Source organism: Lissotriton helveticus, chromosome 2_1 (assembly GCF_964261635.1).
Source record: "Lissotriton helveticus chromosome 2_1, aLisHel1.1, whole genome shotgun sequence".
Taxonomy (NCBI): domain Eukaryota; kingdom Metazoa; phylum Chordata; class Amphibia; order Caudata; family Salamandridae; genus Lissotriton; species Lissotriton helveticus.
Genome location: NC_136059.1, coordinates 717,315,270 through 717,335,831, shown reverse-complemented (window position 1 = coordinate 717,335,831; position 20,562 = coordinate 717,315,270). Strand labels below are relative to the sequence as shown.

Below are 20,562 nucleotides of genomic sequence, written 5' to 3'. Positions count from 1 at the left end.
TAGATACGTGTCTTCACTGGGGAGCATCTACACTGGGGAATGACAGGTGATTCCCAAACAACAATAATTGAAAGTGCGTACCTTGCATGTGATTGGTAAATAGAATGAAAACGGCAGAGGCACAAGAGGAGGACGTTGCCAATCACAGTGTGGCGAACGCATTGTACGTTGCGCCGGATGGCTCCTGGTGAAGGCGTGCTGCAATGCGTCCATTACAGAGCTCCGGGTTCCGTAGCAACGGAGCTTCGAGAACAGTGATCAGACTGGAATAGCTGAGCATGAAAAAAGAATGCCGGTGAGTGTGCACGTGCCGGGTGGGACTCGTGCTTGAATTCAAAAATATGCACAGCGGTTAACATGTACAATATTTCAAGTGTCTGAGACCGTAAAAGACAAAAATATGTCAACAAATCCGGATGCCACCGTAGATCAAATGTACTAGGTAGTTTGTAGAGACATCTTGAAGGTTGGCACTTTTATAAAAAAGATATTGCCATTTCTTCAGACTGCTTGAACTGCCCAAAAGTCGAGGAGAGGACTGGGCCACAATTGAGAAAAAATAGACTTACCTCATGAGTTCATTACTGGATAACTGCATACCTGCTTGATTTGAAGTATCAACGTTGTAAATGTGCACAGCTCTGTTTCGTGCGATGTTTACTTCGTCGATTATGTTCACAGTTGACAGTATTTTGACAGGTCCGTTTTATTGCAGGATCCTATGTAGAAATTTCTGTTCCTACTTTAGACGCAAGGAGCACTTGAAAATGTCATGTAGGCATTCCCTTGTAGCGCACTCATTTAGACGTAGTGGAAGCAGGAGCTGGCAACTCTTGATTCTTGAGGCAGTTTAACATCATAGTTGAGGTACTGTGAGTGCAGCAGGCGGTGGCAGGAAATGGCAAGAAGTATGAGATTCAATAACAGGGATGTCAGCCAAGTTTGAAGAGATGTATGGTGTGATTGAATCATCGATTGTCACCAGACTTGTGAAACGTCTTAAACCACTTGAAGGCATAACAACTGGATGAAATCTGTTACAATCTTGAGATACTGTGGAAACACCGCCACTCCAGTACTGCACTTAAATCTTGATTACATTTGTTCCAAACAAGCAGCAGCAGTTTAATTGTTGAAAACATCTACAGCAGTTTTGAAAATACACCATAGGTTGTAGAAATGAATCTCTGCCTTTACCATCCCTCTGGAGATATTGTATGAGTAGTAGGTACTAGGAAGCAGCAGGAATTGTAAAGTCTGTGTCTCAATTAAACACTAAACCATTAGGGCCTTATTGATGGATGGGGTTTTGACATAAACAGGTGTCTTTGCGCAACATCACTTAGCTGGCAGTGCGAGGTAGAAGGGAGACGTAAGCAGGATGAACTCCCATTTTTGGATTTGTTTGAGATTGAAAGGAACAGAGCTTGAATATCATACAACATATGGCAGGCACACTCAACAGCTAATCCATAGAGCCAAACTGGTTATGTGATATGGTTGAAAAGTCCAATTATTGAGACATGTGAACAGGAATCTGGCACGAAGAAGTTGGGGGCGACCGGTGAAATGGTCACTGGTGGGGCTTGGTGCCAGAGTCTTTGTTTGAAGTTGGAAGATAGATAAAGATTTTGAAAGACTTGCCTTCTTGAAGTTGATTTCTTTAGTTGAACACGTAGGTAAGATCAAATGGTCGCCATCAAAATGTAGTAATTGACTCCAGGCTGGTTGAGGTATTTCATGAAGATTTATTGTAAGATGGTAAGTATCCTGGAATAAGCCCCACCAGGAGCAGCCAGCAGTCAGCTCAGCCCCATCATAACTGTGCTCATCTTCAACCAGCACCCAACATTCCGTAGTGCATCACAGTGCAGAGACATTCTACAAGAAGGGCATTAAGTGGGTAAGGCATACATGGGAATATGCAATAGGTAGAATACAACAAGAGTCTCCACCGTCTGGACCCAAAACGTGCGCTTTCCTTTTACCTGAACCGCACACAACAGTTCCAGGCAGACAACCAACTTTTTGTTGGCTACGTGGGCGCTAAGAAGGGACGGGCGGTGCTCAAAAGAACCATCTCTCGGTGGGTCGTTTTGTGCATCAAGGTCTGTTATTCCTTGGCTAAAAAGGATCCTCCTGGGGGGCTGCGTGCCCTTTACACTCTTGGCCACGGCGGCTACTAATGCCCTGGGACAGTGAGTCCCTTTGCAGGATATTTGTCAGGCAGCTACGTGGGCCTCGCTGCACACGTTTGCCAAGCACTACTGCCTCGACAGCCAAGTCCAGAGGGATGGCTTCTTTGGCCGTTCGGTTCTCCAGGACTTTCTGGTGTGATCTTGGTTCTCTGGCCCACCACTGGGGTTGGTATTGCGGGGGTATCTATTCTAAGGTAAGGAATCTAACTAACGTGTTTCTTTCAGATGCACAAGTAACAATATATCTGTAAGAAACTTTAGTCAGTTAGATTCCTTACCGCCCCACCCATCCTCCCCGTTCTGTGAACCGATATTTAGGGTTAAGGTCATCCCTTTCAGGGCACCAGTGTCCGTTTCTTGTATGGCTCTGCGTTCCTGGCACGGAAAGCTATGTACAGAACTGACAGCGCGCAAGTTCGACATCTAGGTACTCTGACCACGTCATCCCAGCGATCACAAGGACGGACGCGGAGCCGCAGACGACGCCTACCAACGCGCAGGGTTACGGCTGACGAAAACTTTCATGATCCAGTCTGACATCTGGGGGTTATTCTAACTAACTAATGTTTTTTACAGATATATCGTTACCGAAGGTAAGTAACTTGTGCTTCAAGTCCCCTGTTAATCGTTTCTTGATAGGCATAACTCACCTCTTTCCTCCTATTCCTTTCGTTATGCCTCAGTGGGACTTGAATCTGAAAGAAACAGGTTAGTATTAGATTCCTTACCTTAGAATATCCCCAGGCGTCAGTCTGGATCCGGAAACTTTTGCGTAGCAGTACCCCTGCGCGTCGGTAGGCGTCGTCTGCAGGCGTCCCCTGCGGCTCCGCGTCGTCGGCGTCGTGCGCCGTGATGACGTCGCTGGAGTATATAGACGCCGCCTCCGCGCGCTGACGTCAGTTCTTCTTTTTTCCGCGCCAGTTAGCGCAGATCCGAAGAGCAGTACTCCGGTCTTTTGACCAAGTGTTTGTAAAACTTAATCTTTCTACGGTGCCGGTAGGATGCCTGGGTTTAAGAGCTGCGACGAGTGCGACCGCATGATGTCGGTCACCGACCACCATCGACTCTGCCTCCGGTGTCTGGGCGCGGACCACGACGTGGAGTCCTGCGTCGACTGTCGGGCCTTGACTGGAAAAGCTAGGCGGGAGCGGTCCCGCAAGCTTCTCGAGCTCCGGGTGTCGGCCCCGCGTCGAGAGCGGTCCCGGTCCGGTCGGAGGTCGAGGGAACGATCGCGGAGCCGCCATGGGCGCTCCGGGAGTCGCCACCATTCCTCCGGCTCGTCAGGTAAGCACAAGAAGTCGGGGCGTCGCCATCGCACCCCCGACTCCCCCCGACGCCCGCGTAATGCGGCCGGGGGCTCGGGTGACCCCACCCCCGCGGCCCCGCGTGGGTCGCCGACGCCGTCTACCCCATACCCGTCGGTCCCTGGGGAAGGCGCGTCGCGTGAGGAGATCGAGGCCTTCCTCGTTGCTATGAGGGCGAGGTCTTCTCCGGCGGGGCCTTCGGCGCCTGCGGGCCCGTCGGTCCCGTCTGGGGGCCCGAGCGGTTCGGGTGCTCCTGCCCCGGCGCCGCCGACGGCTCCGGCGCCGCTGGTTCCCTCTGGTTCGTCGCCGGCTGGTCTCCCGGCCTCTCCGGCGTCGGTTCCTGTGGGCCAACCCGTGGTACCGCCCCCGCGTGGTGCAGCGACTCCGCCGTCGGCTCCGGCCGGCGTCGGGTCCCCGGCACCGACGCCGGGCGGCGCCACCCCCCTTTCCTCCCCGACTCCGGACGCGGAGTCGGACCGGCGTCGGCCGACGCCGGATTCGACGCCGATGGGGCCCGTTGACCCCGACGTCTATATCGTCGACCCAGAATATGGGTATGATGACGATGAGTATGGAGAGGGTTGGGAGGGGTCTGAGGACCCTCTATCCCGTGCCTGCCAGTATGATGTGGACTGGGTAGGTGATCTGGGTGATGCCAGTGGCCTGGACGAGTCGCCCAACCCTGGGTTTGTCTCTCCGTCCCCTGTGGCGTCTGAGGCAGGTGCTGCCTATTCGGTGGTCCTGATGAGGGCTGCCAAGGCCTTGCACCTTGAGCTCCCCGTCGCGAAGGTCAAGCCGAACATTCTGACCGAAGTGTTTAAACCGCAGTCATGCCCCCAGGAGCCTCTGCTGCCGTTTAATGAGGCCCTGTCGGATGTCCTTTTGGGCACCTGGTCCAGGCCCGCTTCTGGTGCGCCGGTTGACCGGAATGTCGCGAGGCGTCACCGTCCATGCTCGGACGACCCTGCCTTTTTATCCACCCATCCCTCCCCGGAGAGTCTGGTGATCCAGGCCTCCACTTCGCAGTCCGCATTTCCGTCGGCTCCGCCCGATAGGGAATCAAAGCGGTATGACCAGTTTGGGAAAAAGGTCTGTTCGAGGCATATGGGCTGCAGATGGTACATTTATGAATAGATCGCCATCTGGTGTTGGGCTCGGATGATTGCACTTTGTTTTTCTTCTGGAGAAGTCTTTGTCGTCATAGGTGACTCCTCCTCTCGGTGTTAGTGCGCATGGGCATCGGCTCCATCCTTAGATTGTTTTTTTCCGCCATCGGGTTCGGATGAGGATCGAAGCGCTCCGGACCGACTTCAACAAAGAAGGTTATAACCGGCGCGTATTCCTTTCCAAATCGACGGTATCGTTATCGAACGCGACTTCACTCCATACCGACGCGATTCGAAGGACGACGACTACGAGAAACTCGACGTAGTCCAGCCCGGGGTCCATGGAAAGGACTCCATTCAAAAAATGTCCAACGTGTGGTGCTAAGTTCCCACACAAGGACCTACACGAAGTGTGCAACCTCTGCTTGTCCCCTGAACACGAATCCAGGGACTGTGAGGCCTGTGCAGCGTTCTCGTCAAAGTCGACGATTAGAAACCGTCGAGCCCGAAGACACGAGGTATCGAGAATGCAGTCACAAGCAATCCCGGAGCTGTTCGAGGACCAGCAACCAGAAGAGGAGGAAGAAGAGGCCGACGAGGCGGGGTCAGAAGCGGACGAGTCCGACGTCGAGGAAATCGACGTCCAACAAACCGTGAGTGACGACGTCCCTTTACCGAAAAACAGACCCCGCACGGTGTCGACCCCGCCCTCGAGCCCGGTCAGACAACCGAAAAAAGTTTCCAACGCCCCGCCTTCGAGCCCGGCAACGAAACAGAAACCGAAACACTCGGTCCCCCATCATAGTGGTTCCGGTTCCGATAAACCAACCACATCGACATCGAAGCACCAGGTCAAGGAAAGCTCGAAGTCGAAGCAGTCCATGTCGACACCGAAGCACGCTTCGGCGCCGAAAACACCCTCGACACCGGGGACATCTTCGATACCGAAGAAGTCGGATCCGAACAAAACTTCGGCACCGAAAATACAAATGGACATTTCAAAGAAAAGACACCTTTCGGAACCGAAAACTGCGGTACCGACACAGGAACACGGAACGGATCCTAAACAAAAGACTTTGTTTATTGACCCAAAGACTGGCAAAGTAGTCACAGAGCTACCTAAAAAGAGGAAACATGAACATTTGGACGACAAGGCTCATCCAAAGAAGAGAACAATGGGGACGAATACAACTCCTCCCCCTTCTCCCAAACCTCACACACCATCTTCGCCTATTCCTCACAATAGGCCAGATATTCCTCCCACACGTCCATCTACACCTACAACAGATGGAGAAAGTGACACAGGGGAGGGGGGACACCCTGGGGATGATGAGGACACAATCCCAGAGGAGGCAGACCCATGGGAGGAGTATAATGTGGGATCACGTAATGATACCGACCTTGAGTCATATCCCTCAAAACCTTCACCTCCTGATGACAATACTGGGTTTGCACAACTCATTACTAGAGCAGCAACATTTCATAAGGTAGACCTACATACAGAACCTCTAGTACAGGACTTCTTATTAGAGACACTACCTACTGCACAAAGAACATCAGGAACACTACCAATGCTAAAAGGCCTTCTCAGTCATACATCAGAGATATTCAAAGACCCAGTGAGGGCTAGGGTATTGAACCCAAGAATTGATAAAAAATATAGGGCAGCTCCAAAAGACCCAATATACATTAAGGGACAAATTCCTCTAGACTCACTAGTGGTCACAAACGCTCGCAAGAGAGCAAACTCTTTATCTACGGGAGAAGCGCCACCTCCTGACAAGGAGTCTAAACTAATAGATGCCTCTGGCAAGAGAGTAGCATCTCAAGCGGCAAACAGTTGGCGCATAGCTAATACGCAAGCACTACTTGCAAGGTATGACAGAGCGCATTATGATGAGTTAGAAACACTCATCAAACATCTCCCTAAAGAACATCAAAAGAGAGCTGATCAACTTATACAAGAAGGGAAGTTAATTACTAACACTTCAATAAAGTGCGCCCTAGACGCGGCAGAGACTGCGGCAAGGTCGACAAATACAAGCATCATGCTAAGGAGACATGCATGGCTCAGAGTGTCAGGATTCAAACAAGAGGTACAAACCTCGTTACTTAATCAACCTTTTGATGGGAAAACACTTTTTGGCACAGGGACAGATGAGGCCCTAGAAAAAATGAAAAAGGATACAGAAACGGCTAAATCAATGGGAGCATTGCAGCAGCCGACACAAAGAGGTTCCTTTCGTAGATCCACCTATAGAGGAGGATCCAAAAGTACAGGTACAAACCAACAGCAAACCTCTTTTACACCTACATCACCCAGAGGTAATTCTAGAGGTGGATACAGGGGTAACAACAACAAGGGTAGAGGTCGCGGAAACAACAACAACCGCAACTCTCCAACCCCAAAACAGTGACTTCATAGAGCTTCCCCCAGACCATATAACACAGGTAGGGGGACGCCTATCACAGTTCCTACCTGTCTGGGAAAACATCACATCAGACAAGTGGGTAAGACAAATTATCCAACATGGTTATTGCCTAGAACTCACAGCTACCCCACCAAACATCCCCCCCAAACAGCGTCCAATGAAACAAGATCACCTGACACTGTTAAAACAGGAAGTAATATCACTGCTAGAAAAGCATGCCATAGAGAAGGTTCCACAGCACCAACAGGGAACAGGAGTATACTCCCTATACTTCCTAATCCCCAAAAAGGACGGGTCTCTAAGGCCAATACTGGACCTAAGACCCCTCAACGCATACATAAATTCGGAACATTTCCACATGGTCACGCTCCAACAAGTACTTCCTTTACTGAAGAAAGGGGACTTTCTTTCTACACTGGATCTAAAAGACGCTTACTTTCATATCCCTATTCACAAAGCCCACAGAAAATACCTCAGGTTTGTGGTACAAGGACAACATTATCAGTTCAAAGTCCTCCCATTTGGTGTCACGACGGCACCAAGGGTGTTCACAAAATGCCTGGCAGTGGTAGCAGCTCACCTAAGAAGACAACAAATTCATGTCTTCCCATACTTGGACGACTGGCTAATAAAAGCCAGGTCGCAAGAGGAGTGTCTGCAACACACACAAAAGACAATTCAGCTACTACACCAGCTAGGGTTCACGGTGAACTACACAAAGTCACACCTACAACCAAACAAAGTTCAACAATATCTGGGGGCTACCATAGACACAGAAAAAGCCAAGGTGTACCCCAACCCAATAAGAGTCCAAGCAATGCTTACAATCATTCAGAGATTTCAGACACAACACTCACTAGCAGCAAGAGTGTTCATGCAGCTACTAGGCATGATGTCATCCTGCATACTGCTAATACCATATGCAAAACTACAAATGTGTCCGCTACAAGAATGCTTAGCGACACAGTGGAATCAGGCTCAAGGACAGATTACGGATCTGGTGTTGGTAGACGACCGCACACACCGCTCTCTGAAGTGGTGGAACAGAACAAACATTACCAAGGGGCGGTCGTTCCTAGAGCCAATTCCACAGGTGACAATAACAGCAGACGCATCGCTCACCGGATGGGGAGCACATATGGACAAATACACAGTACAAGGAAGGTGGAGTGTGCAGGAAAAAACACTGCACATCAACTATCTAGAACTACTGGCAGTGTTTCTAGCATTGAAAGCCTTTCAGATACATGTTATCCACAAAGCAGTCCTGATCAGAACAGACAACATGACAGCAATGTATTATATTCAAAAACAGGGGGGGACGCACTCTCTCCAATTATCCAGACTAGCACAGGAGATTTGGAGATGGGCCATTCCTCAAAACATCTATCTGTTAGCCGAACACCTACCAGGAGTTCAAAACCAGATAGCAGACATCTTAAGCAGACAGTCGGAACAAATACACGAATGGGAACTGCACCAACAAATACTGCAGCCATTCTTCCAAAGATGGGGACAACCAGAGATAGACCTATTTGCCACTCATCAGAACGCAAAATGCCAAAGCTTCGCGTCCAGGTACCCACATCACCTGTCGCAGGGCAATGCGTTATGGATAAATTGGTCCAACAAATTTGCATACGCTTTTCCCCCTCTCCCACTAATCCCATTAGTGGTCAGGAAACTGCAACAACATTCAATGACCATGATACTAGTAGCACCCACGTGGGCAAGACAGCCGTGGTTCACCACGCTCCTGCAACTCTCACAAGTGCCACATCAAAAGCTACGAATTCTACCCATGCACCTTACACAGAACCATGGAGAGATAATGCACCCAGATCCAACTCAATTGAACTTAGCGATCTGGCTCCTGAAATCCTAGAATTTGGGTACTTAGATCTCCCCCCAAATTGCATGGAAATAATTAAACAAGCGAGACGTCCAACCACCAGAGCATGCTATGCAGCTAAGTGGAAGAGGTTTGCTATACACTGCACTAATAACAATATCAACCCTCTAGACGTATCAACAAGGGAGATTATTTGCTACTTGTTACACTTACAGCAATGTAATCTAGCGTACACATCTATCAGAGTACATCTAGCAGCTATAGCAGCATACCTACAAAACAGGCAGCGCATATCACTGTTCAGAGTACCAGCGATAAAAGCATTCATGGAAGGTCTTAAAAGAGTCATTCCACCAAGATTACCACCTTCCCCAGTCTGGAACCTCAACGTAGTACTCACCAGACTAATGGGACCACCCTTCGAACCTATGCATAGGTGCGAAATACAATTCCTTACATGGAAGGTGGCATTCCTTATAGCCATTACCTCACTCAGAAGAGTAAGCGAGTTACAGGCATTAACAATACAAGAACCATTCCTACAGATACACCAGAATAAAGTGGTTCTTAGAACAAACCCAAAGTTCTTGCCTAAAGTAATTTCAGCATTCCACATCAATCAGCCAGTGGAATTACCAGTCTTCTTTCCAAAGCCACAGACGGTGGCAGAAAGGGCTCTACATACACTAGATGTTAAAAGAGCCATTTCATACTACATAGAAAGAACACAAGACTTCAGGAAAACTAAACAACTATTTGTAGCATTTTCCCCAACACATAAGGGCAATCCTATCTCTAAAGCAGGCATCGCAAGATGGATTGTAAGATGTATACAAATATGTTACATTAAAGCAAAGAGAACATTAACTGTTCCTCCTAGAGCTCATTCCACAAGAAAACTAGGAGCATCTATGGCATTCTTAGGGAACATTCCCCTAGATGACATATGTAGAGCAGCAACTTGGTCTACACCACATACATTCACAAAGCACTACTGTGTTGATGTACAGGCTGCACAACAAGCCAGAGTGGGCCAAGCTGTATTAAAAACTCTATTTCAGACAGTTGCGACAGACACTGGTGACCACCGCTAGGGAGGTAACTGCTGTACAATCTATTCATAAATGTACCATCTGCAGCCCATATGCCTCAAACGGAATATGCTACTTACCAGTATGCATCTGTTCTTGGCATAGAGGGCTGCAGAGTGGTACATGCCCTCCCTGCCTCCCCGGAAACCTGTGTCTGTCCCAACATTATCTTATTTAGATACATTTACATGGGCATATCTTTATGTACTACACTACACTACTCCATCTAACCCTACTATGGCAAAACAATCTAAGGATGGAGCCGATGCCCATGCGCACTAACACCGAGAGGAGGAGTCACCTATGACGACAAAGACTTCTCCAGAAGAAAAACAAAGTGCAATCATCCGAGCCCAACACCAGATGGCGATCTATTCATAAATGTACCACTCTGCAGCCCTCTATGCCAAGAACAGATGCATACTGGTAAGTAGCATATTCCTTTCCTCTTTGAGCGCTGGACTGCGGTCTTGTAATACCGCGTGCCTCTTGGGCCGCTACACCCACTCCCTGTGGGATACGGTCGAGGAGTGTCTGCCGCAATGTCCCCAGGAGGTGCGGGACAAGCTCACACGGGCCTTAGTTGAAGGCCGGGATGCGGCGCGGTACTCGATCCGTTGTGGTCTCGACACGACCGACTCGCTGGGACGGGCGATGTCCACAACGGTGGCGATTCGTCGCCATGCTTGGCTGAGATCTGCCAACTTCTCGCCAGACGTCCAAAATTCACTCATGGACATGCCATTTGATGGCAGTCGCCTGTTTGGTGACAAAGCGGACCACGCGCTGGAGCACTTCAAGGACTCCAGGGTCACGGCCAAGTCCTTGGGTCTTTCGACCCAGCGCCAGCAGACGGGTTCGTTTCGGCCCTTTCGTGGCCAGGGGAGGGGAGGTCCCACACGTGCTGCCAGCCACGCGACGCAGAACGCTCCCCAGCGCGGTGGCGGCCGTGGTTTCCGCCGTGGTGGCGGTAGAGGCCAGCGGCGTGGTCAGTCCACGCCTCCCTCCGCTGCTGCATCCAAGCCTTCCTAGTCCGAGCTTTCGGGCTCACGTGACGCCAGTGGGTGGCAGGGTTCGCCATCACCACTCCCGCTGGCGCGCGATAACATCGGACAGGTGGGTGCTGCAGCTTGTCCGAAGGGGCTATGCCCTCCCCTTCGAGTCCACTCCTCCAGCCATGCCACCGCAGAACCACCGTGTGTCGGGGGACCACTTGACGCTTCTGCAGGAGGAAGTTACGGCCCTCTTGGCCAAGGGGGCCATCGAGCGCGTTCCTGGGCCAGAAGTAGGGTGTGGTTGCTACTCCCACTACTTTCTGGTACCCAAGAAGGACAAGGGAGGCCTGCGTCCTATCTTGGATCTACGGAACGTCAACGGCTTCCTCCGGAAGGAGAAGTTCAAGATGTTGACTTTGGCTCAGGTTTTGGCTGCTCTAGACCCACAAGACTGGATGGTAGCGTTGGACTTGCAGGATGCGTATTTTCACATCCCCGTCCTGCCGGCCCACCGGCGTTACCTGCGGTTCACGGTAGGCCACGAGCACTTTCAGTTTATCGTGCTCCCTTTCGGCCTTACCAGCGCCCCACGGGTGTTCACGAAAGTGATGGCGGTGGTCGCAGCTCATCTGCGCCGGTTAGGGGTTTCAGTCTTCCCCTACCTCGACGACTGGCTGTTGAAGGCGGGCTCGCCCCAGACAGTCGTCCACCACCTTCAGATGACGGCAGACCTCCTGCACGAGCTGGGGTTCTCCATCAATGTGCCGAAATCACACCTGTGTCCCTCTCAAAAGCTCCTTTTCATCGGAGCGGTTCTCGACTCGGCGCAGTTTCGGGTTTATCCTCCGGAACGGCGGGTCCGGGATATTCAGGCTCTGATTCCCATCTTTCAGCCGTTTTCCCGGGTTTCGGTCAGGTTGACGCTGCGGCTTCTGGGGCTGATGGCCTCCTGCATCCTTCTGGTGCATCACGCCAGGTGGCGGATGCGGGCTCTGCAGTGGGACCTGAAGTTTCAGTGGGCCCAGCATCAGGGCAACCTATCCGACCATGTCCTGATCTCGGAGGGCACTGCGAGACAGTTGCAGTGGTGGCTTACGGACCGCGATTGGGTCAGGGGCAGATCCCTCTCCCTTCCCCAACCGGAGCACGTGGTTGTGACGGACGCGTCCCTCCAAGGCTGGGGTGGCCACTTGGGAGAGGCGGAGATCAGAGACCTCTGGTCTCCGGCGGAATCCCGGCTCCATATCAACATGTTGGAGCTGCGGGCGATTCGCCTGGCACTGAAGGCATTCCTCCCCTTTGTCAACGGGAGTGTGGTGCAGGTGTTCACGGACAACACCACCGCCATGTGGTACTGCAACAAACAGGGCGGTGTGGGGTCGTGGACCCTTTGCCGGGAGGCTCTGCGCCTCTGGCAATGGCTGGAACGTCAGGGCGTGACTCTGACGGTTCAACACCTGGCAGGTTCTCTGAACGCCAGGGCGGACGAACTCAGCCGTCGGTGCTCGGTGGATCACGAATGGCGTCTGAACTCGGATGTGGCGAGAGGCCTCTTTCAGCAATGGGGAGAGCCTTGGTTAGATCTATTCGCCACAGAACAGAACGCGCAATGTCATCAGTTCTGCGCGTTGGAGTTTCCAAGACGGCACTCGCTCGGCGACGCCTTTCGGCGCGAGTGGAGTTGCGGTCTGTTGTACGCCTTTCCGCCTATACCACTTCTGCCCAGAGTGCTGAAGAAGATCAGGCGCGACCGGGCCCAAGTTATCCTTGTGGCTCCGGACTGGGCTCGAAGGTACTGGTATCCCGAGCTACTCAGCATGACAGTCGGTCCCTCGATCCGCCTGCCCCTTCAGGAGGACCTTCTGTCGCAGCAGCAGGGGACGGTCCTCCACCCGAACCTGTCCAGTCTCCACCTCCATGCGTGGAGATTGAGCGGCGGCAGTTGAGGCCATTTGACTTGCCTCCTGAAGTCTGTGATGTCATTCTGGCAGCCAGGCGTCCCTCCACAAAGTCGGTATACGCCTGCCGGTGGAACAGATTTGTGGCATGGTGCACAGCAAAGGCTGTGGATCCCCTTTCTGCCCCTCTGTCTGAGGTTCTCCTCTTCCTCCTTTCCCTTGCCCAGCAGGGCTCTGCTCTGGGCACTATCAAGGGCTATCTTTCTGCCCTTTCCGCCTTCTTGAGGCTACCTGATCAGCCATCTTTGTTCAAGTCCCCTATTGTGTTAAGATTCTTGAAGGGCATCACGCACATGTATCCTCCAACTCCGTTCGTGATGCCTCAGTGGGACTTGAACCTGGTTTTGACTTTCCTGATGTGCGCTCCCTTTGAGCCCCTTCATTCCTGTCCTCTCCGTCTTCTCACCTTAAAGACGGCCTTCCTGGTAGCCATCACCTCTGCCAGGAGAGTGAGTGAGCTCCAGGCTCTTTCTATTCAACCTCCTTTCTTGTCTGTTCATCCTGATAAGGTGGTTCTTCGGACTAGATCTTCTTTCCTGCCCAAGGTAGTCTCTGCTTTTCACATTGGGCAGTCCATCACCTTGCCCTCCTTCTTCCCGCCTCCGCATCCCTCAAAGGATGAAGAGCGGCTCCATCGTCTGGACCCAAAACGTGCGCTTTCATTCTATATGGATCGCACACGCCAGTTCCGGGTGGATGACCAACTGTTTGTTGGCTACGTGGGTGAGAAGAAGGGAAGGGCGGTACAGAAACGGACCATCTCTCGGTGGGTCGTCCTGTGCATCAAAGCATGCTACTCTTTGGCTCGGAAGGAGCCTCCTGTTGGGCTGAGGGCCCATTCCACTCGGGCCACGGCGGCTACTACTGCCCTGGGCCGGGGAGTCCCTTTGCAGGACATTTGCCAGGCGGCCACGTGGGCCTCGCTGCACACCTTTGCGAGGCACTACTGCCTGGACAGTCAAGTCCGGAGGGATGGCTTCTTTGGCCGTTCGGTCCTCCAGGACTTTCTGGTGTAGGTTGTATTGGTTCGCAGACCCACCACCGGGGTTGGTATTGCTGGGGTATCTATTCTAAGGTAAGGAATCTAATACTAACCTGTTTCTTTCAGATGAACAAGTTACTTACCTTCGGTAACGATATATCTGTAAGAAACAGTAGTTAGTATTAGATTCCTTACCGCCCCTCCCATCCTCCCCGTTCTGCGAACTGATACCTAGGGTTAAGGACATCCCTTTCAGGGCCCTAGTTTTCAAATGGCACCAGTGTTGGTTCTCACATGGCTCTGCGTGTTCTGGCGCGGAAAAGCTGTGTGCAAAGAACTGACGTCAGCGCGCGGAGGCGGCGTCTATATACTCCAGCGACGTCATCACGGCGCACGACGCCGACGACGCGGAGCCGCAGGGGACGCCTGCAGACGACGCCTACCGACGCGCAGGGGTACTGCTACGCAAAAGTTTCCGGATCCAGACTGACGCCTGGGGATATTCTAAGGTAAGGAATCTAATACTAACTACTGTTTCTTACAGATATATCGTTACCGAAGGTAAGTAACTTGTTCATCTAGTCTTACCCTATTTAATGGGTGCTCCCTTTGAGCCGCTTCATAACTGTCCTTTAAGGCTTTTAACTCTTCAGACTGCATTCCTGGTTGCCATCACATCTGCCAGAAGAGTGAGCAAGCTCCATGCTCTTTCATCTAAACCTCCTTTCCTGTCTGTCTATCCAGACAAGGTAGTTCTCAGGACTCGTCCATCCTTCCTGCCCATAGTGGGGGTCAGAACCGGTGGGGGCCTGTTGCTGGAAGCAGCAAAAGGCCTGGAGAAGCTCACACAGCTGGCAAGCCTTTGAAGCTTTGTGGACCCTGCCCATCCTGGGGGAGCTTGGCACCTCATCCCAGGATGTGCATTGGTTCAGACCCCCGAGAGCAGCAGGCTCTCAACCCAAGGGTCCAGAAACATGTCTGGTGGTGGCACCTGGTGAGCAGCCATTCAGCCTGGACACTAGTGTTAGGTCGTTTTTCAGGAGACATTTCTTAGATGCCCTCTGTGTGCATTTTTCAGTAGATCCTACACCAGCCTCAGTGTGGGTTTAATGTGCCGAGAAGTTTGATACCAAACTTCCAAGTTTTCAGTAAAGGCATTATGGTACTGTGGAGTTCGTAATGACACACGCCCATCACCATATACTCTTAATTGCATTACTGCACTTACAGTGTCTAAGAATCGACTTACACTGTAGGGGTACAGGGCTCATGCACCTGTACAATCACCACTGGTATAGTGCACCCCGCTAGAGGGGTGGCTGATCAGGGATGTGTGCCATGTTGACTATTCACTTTGTTCTGCACCAAAACATGCAGCGTGCAAAGGCAGTGTGTGGGTATAGGTACAGGGCCTCTAAGGGTGGCACAATAAGTGCTACAGCCCTTAGAGGCCTTCCTTGTCCACAGAGCCCTTGGTACCTGTGGTACCATTTACAAGGGGCTGACCTGTAGCCAGAGAGTGCCAGTTGGGTTTTGTTTTCAATGCAGTTTTAGGGAAAGAACATAGGTCATAGGTACCTGTTTGGCTGGATCCCAGAGCACAGTCAGTTAACGTACTTCAGCAGTTTAGCAGAAAGTGGGAGCAAATGCAAAAAGAGGGCACTTTCTTACACCTAATTACTTACCACTAATCTTCAAAAACACGGGTCCCATTGTTCCTTGTTGCAGACTTTATCTCCAGGGGCAGCAATGTCTGTCACAATTTAATTATGTCACAGATGTGATAGACATAACATGAAAGTCTGGTCAAGGGGATGGTTCTACATGCACTTTTGTTTGAATGGAATAAAAAGTAGTAGTTTATTTTCAATTGATACACACATCACTGGGGTAGAATCCAAGCATTTGTTACAAATAGTGTTTATAAAGAGTAATACTCTTTATAATGATGAGTACATGTTTTGGAGCCTACTCAGATCTGCAGTCTCCTCTTCCAGAAATTACCAATTCTGCCACAACTTCTAAAGATTTCAAAGACTGTGACATTGTCCTTCCTTCAACAATATCTGAGTTTCACTCACTGTAAAGTTCAGCAAACCCAATCAGTATATGGCAATATTGTTTAGACTACTCTGTAAAAGTTTCTGTGTTGAGGCCAATACTGTTTATAATCACACTGCATGCTGCAATGTCTCATAGGATATGTTATAGTCCAGCCCAATGTTCTCTCCGGTGCAAAGCCCCTAAATATTCCACAACAGTAAATGATGATCCATATTCAAAAGGCTATGTATGTAAGTCTTTTTTCTGCTGTACTTGTGCCCCAAAGTTAGTTAAGTGGATATGTATGCTGGTGAAAATGTTTTAATAACTTTTTTGATTCTGATATTTTGCATTTTTACTCCACCTATTGACAAATTATGAAAAAATATATATTTTGTGACACAATTTGTATTTTGTTTACAGATTAGATGCTATTGCTAGAGATTCTGAATTGGTTGATAAATCGGAGACTGATCTCCGACGTCTAGGAGAGTTAGTTCACAGTGGTTGTATTAAAGCACTGAAAGACAGTTCTTCTGGACAAGAAAGAGCAGGTATGTCACTGAATAATATTTTACACACATCAATTGTTCAAATGTTTGTGAGTTGACTAAATCATCAAGTATCCAAGCTGTGTTCGTCTGTCAGACTCAAGTCACCACTAACCTGTTGATCCAAAGGTTGATGCAAGAGTAATGTAGAACCCACTAGTCTCTCCGCGTCTGTTATACAACTAAGATTTGCACAGGATCTGCATAACTCTCTGCAGAGGCCTAAAAGGCCGTAATTGCAGCACATATTTTAGGGCAAAACAGAATCCCAGTATGTCGGTGCAGGGGACAGTATTCAATCCAAACAAGTAATATATTATATTTAATAATAGCTATTACTAATCAGAGTTCTCTGAAGAGAGCGCTGGGAGAGGTTGAAAAATTCCAAAATGCAAAGAAAGTCGAGGTAATACTGCAGAAGGAATTTCAAGAAGCACTGCAAACGGAATGGTCTTGACATCTGGTTTGAATATATTCATGAACGGGGAGCCAGAACACAGATGAAGAGCTGCACCAAAGCAGAAAAATAAAGGTGAAGAGCGGAGCCCAAGCGGAGGCTTTTCCCTTATTAACATGGAGGAAAGTCAGGCACCTGAGCACCTGGCCATGTCATGTATGTGGCTTTTACAGACTACAATCCTCAAATCCTGCAGTAGACTTTCGAATCCGCCTGTAGATCTTCAACTCTTGCTGTAGCCTGCCAATCACACAGGGCATTCTTTCACCATTTTGGATTGCCACCTTGATGATAAAGTTGGCTGTGCTGATGATGTAAGGATAACAACTGGGCATCATTCATGTAACAGCCAGAAACCTGGGCAGAATGAGTCATTTCACCCAGCACCCTGTGCAAATGGTAGGCAGTAATGCAGAGCGCCACAGATGAATGAGAGTGGGAGTGCGAGCACCTGTAACGAGTCATGAAACCATCACTCTAACCAGTTTTCAGCAGTAGAAAATATCTAGGCTGTGTATTCTTTAGTATAGATCTGTGCCACATTTTGTAACAAAAGTGTATCTTTTGCTCATACACACGCCAGCAACACTGCTAATAATTACACAGCATATGGGGAAGCTGGAAATTAATCTAGACTTCTAATGGATACGCTTTTTGTTGCAAATTCTCCTACATTGGAACTTCCATAGATTTGCAGGTTTGAATCATGTCCCATCGTCAAGCTGGTAGTAGCAAAGTAAATTTAAAATAGCTGTGTAATGGTGAACAGTGTGTTAAACGGCTGTAAACATTGTAACTGTAATAGCACAATTCAACCTTGAGCCAGTGAAGTGAGAGCTGCGCAAACAACACTCCTACACGATACTACCATACCTCAAATTTCTACACCGTGACATGTGTGAATGGAGTCCCTCTGAGGTCATATCAACTGTTTTCAAATAGAGGGAGATGTATTCAAACGCTACGGCAAGGGTCAGATTTGGCACGAGTGGAGAGCTTACGGCACTGTTTAGAGTGGAGCGGGGAGTCAGACAAGGTTGTGTGCTGGCCCCCTTCCTCTTCACTTTGTATTCAAATGGTCTAGAACAGGCTATGCTGAAGGGGGCCAAGGACCTACCTTTAATTCAACATCGTCCAATCCCCGCTCTCCTCTACGCGGATGATGCGGTAATCATTGCCCGAACTCCTATTGAACTTCAACGTTCACTGGCCCGTTATAACTCATTTATGTCAGGTTTAGACTTAAAAATGAATGCAAAGAAAACTTTTATAATGAATTGCGGCCGAAAAAGCAGGAAAGGTCTGGGTATCCGACTTGATAATAATAACATAGATAATTCCCCGACATATCCATATCTCGGAGTGGTAATAGACGAGAAGGGTACATGGAAAAAGGCTGTAGAGGCAAGAAAACAGCAGTTTTTAAAGTCAACTATGGCTTTGGTAAAGTTTACATAGAGGGTGGGAAAGAGACCACCTGAAGAGTTGATACATATTTATAAGGCCAAAAGCATTACCACCGCTATATACGGTGCAGGAGTATGGGGCTATGCCCAGGTAGAATCTATTCAAAAAATAGAAAACCGTTTTCTAAGGTTTTTATTAGCTGTTCCCCAGGGCTCTTCTACATATGGAACCCACTTAGAGCTGGGCTTGTCTTACATTACTGATATTATAAGGGCTGAGCCCATACTCCTATGGCACCATTTATGGACCTCCGATAAACTTGTATTCACTCAAAGCATTGTGAAGGACTCTCTGGCACTAGAAAATCATAGTAAGATCGGCTTGTTGAGATATATAAAGCGGTCCCTCTGACATGGGCCTAGAAAAATTATATCATAACCCTTTACAAATGCTTACACTTCCTAGGAAAACTTTGAAAAATGCGTGCTTAGCCCATCTAGCGGAAATCCGCCTGACGACAGAATCTAGTAAATCTTCGGTTCAGCACGCTCTTATGATTCAATCCACCGTACTGATAGAGCCTTATTTGACTTGGAATCTAACCACCTACGATAAATTCTTGTTAACCAGATTCAAGCAAAATACTATTTATCGGCAAGTGACATTTCCAAATGTAAATGATTGGTCACTATTTCCTGTTCCATGTCCTTGTGATGGCGTCTCTTCTCAATCTACCATTCATATGGTTATTTTTTGTAAATTTTACACAGAGCCTAGAAAGATTTATATAATTCTTCTTCTAAAAAAAATGGGGATTACGTCAATGCCGCCCGGCCTTATTGGCCCTCCAACTTCTTGATACAGCCTACTTAGCCCTAAATGTTGCAAGCATTTTTAAATTCTGTATTCGACATAGAAAGAATTTATAATTAAATCCTGGTGTTTTACATTTATATTTTATATTTTTATTCTTAAAACTGAAAAGTGTTTTCCTAGCTGCTTTTTAATGAATTTGTTCATCTTTTTATTGTATAAAATGTAGCAATTCCACTGTATGTACTTTTATGGTTTCTACAAACATGAATCCGAATAAAGTTATTATTGATTGACTGACTAGGCAACTGTTTGTTTTTACCTTGAACGGTTTTGGTATCACACCACTAGAGGCACACATATCCAGTATTGTGATATCTTTCATAGATTCACATGCCTGAATCATTCCCCGTCGTCGTAGTGGGAGTCCCACGGTACATAAAAGTAGTAAGAACTAAAAGTACCTTTTCATAGGCTATTATGGTAGCAACCATGTACTCTATAGCCTATTACTCAGCCAATCAGCACCAAGCACCCTCTAGAACCTTCCCAAGAGAGGCTGAGTCCCTCAGATTTTCGCCTCACTTAGTTATGTAAGGGAGTCTTCCTGAGCTCTGCTCAGTTTTTCTACTAATTCTCAGATAAGTCTATTTTAGATTTCTTTAATAAGAATGTCTGATAAAAAAGGATTATTTAGAGCCTCTATCCCAGCCATGAGACAAAGCAACGCATGAATTGCCGCACCTTCTCAACTAAGGCCTTGAGGGATAGAGAAGGAAGGCTTCTACTTTGGCCCAAAAAGAAGCAGTCTACTTCTTCTGATGTTGAGAGCAACACATTCTCTATGTCGCACAAGAGGCCCAAGTCGCCTGAGGGTCAGCTTGAAGAGTGGAAGAAACAATCTAAAGCCTCTCATGTGGCCAAGGAATCTCTTAAAAAGGAGAAGCAGCCCAAGGTCTTCTCAGAGATTGGATCCCCTCAGACTCCAGGAACATCAGAGGAAAGGCCAGAGTCTTCTAGCCATTCTAAAGGTAAAACTGGCCACAAGTCTTCATTGGGCTCAGGTTCACCGCCGACGCCTGTTTCCACTGCAACAACGACTACTATGACACTCTCGTCGTCGCGATCGTCGGCGGCGTTTACCACATCGGCGAGTTCTAGAGGTTCTATGCCGTTGACGCTACCTTTGTAGTCGACGACTGCACCGTCGAGGAGAGTCAAGAACACATCATCGCCGAGCCAGTCTGCGAAGCTGTCGACAACGAAGACATCGACGATGACGTCAACGTTGGGAAAGCTGATGACATCGTTGACACCACCGTCAACAAAGACAATGCTACCATCGACGACACCTTCGTCGACTGAAGATGTTC

At 49.0% G+C, this 20,562-nt stretch overlaps 1 protein-coding gene across 1 annotated transcript in view; it reads left to right on the top strand.

Annotated features, from left to right (window-relative positions):
* Nucleotides 1-20,562, top strand: part of CHD1 (chromodomain helicase DNA binding protein 1) — a 1,592,763-nt gene that overhangs the window by 1,008,910 nt on the left and 563,291 nt on the right. The window contains exon 26 of the mRNA XM_078675438.1: nucleotides 16,385-16,515. Within this exon, the coding sequence (XP_078531564.1) occupies nucleotides 16,385-16,515 (131 nt within the window). The remainder of the gene's footprint in view (nucleotides 1-16,384; nucleotides 16,516-20,562) is intronic.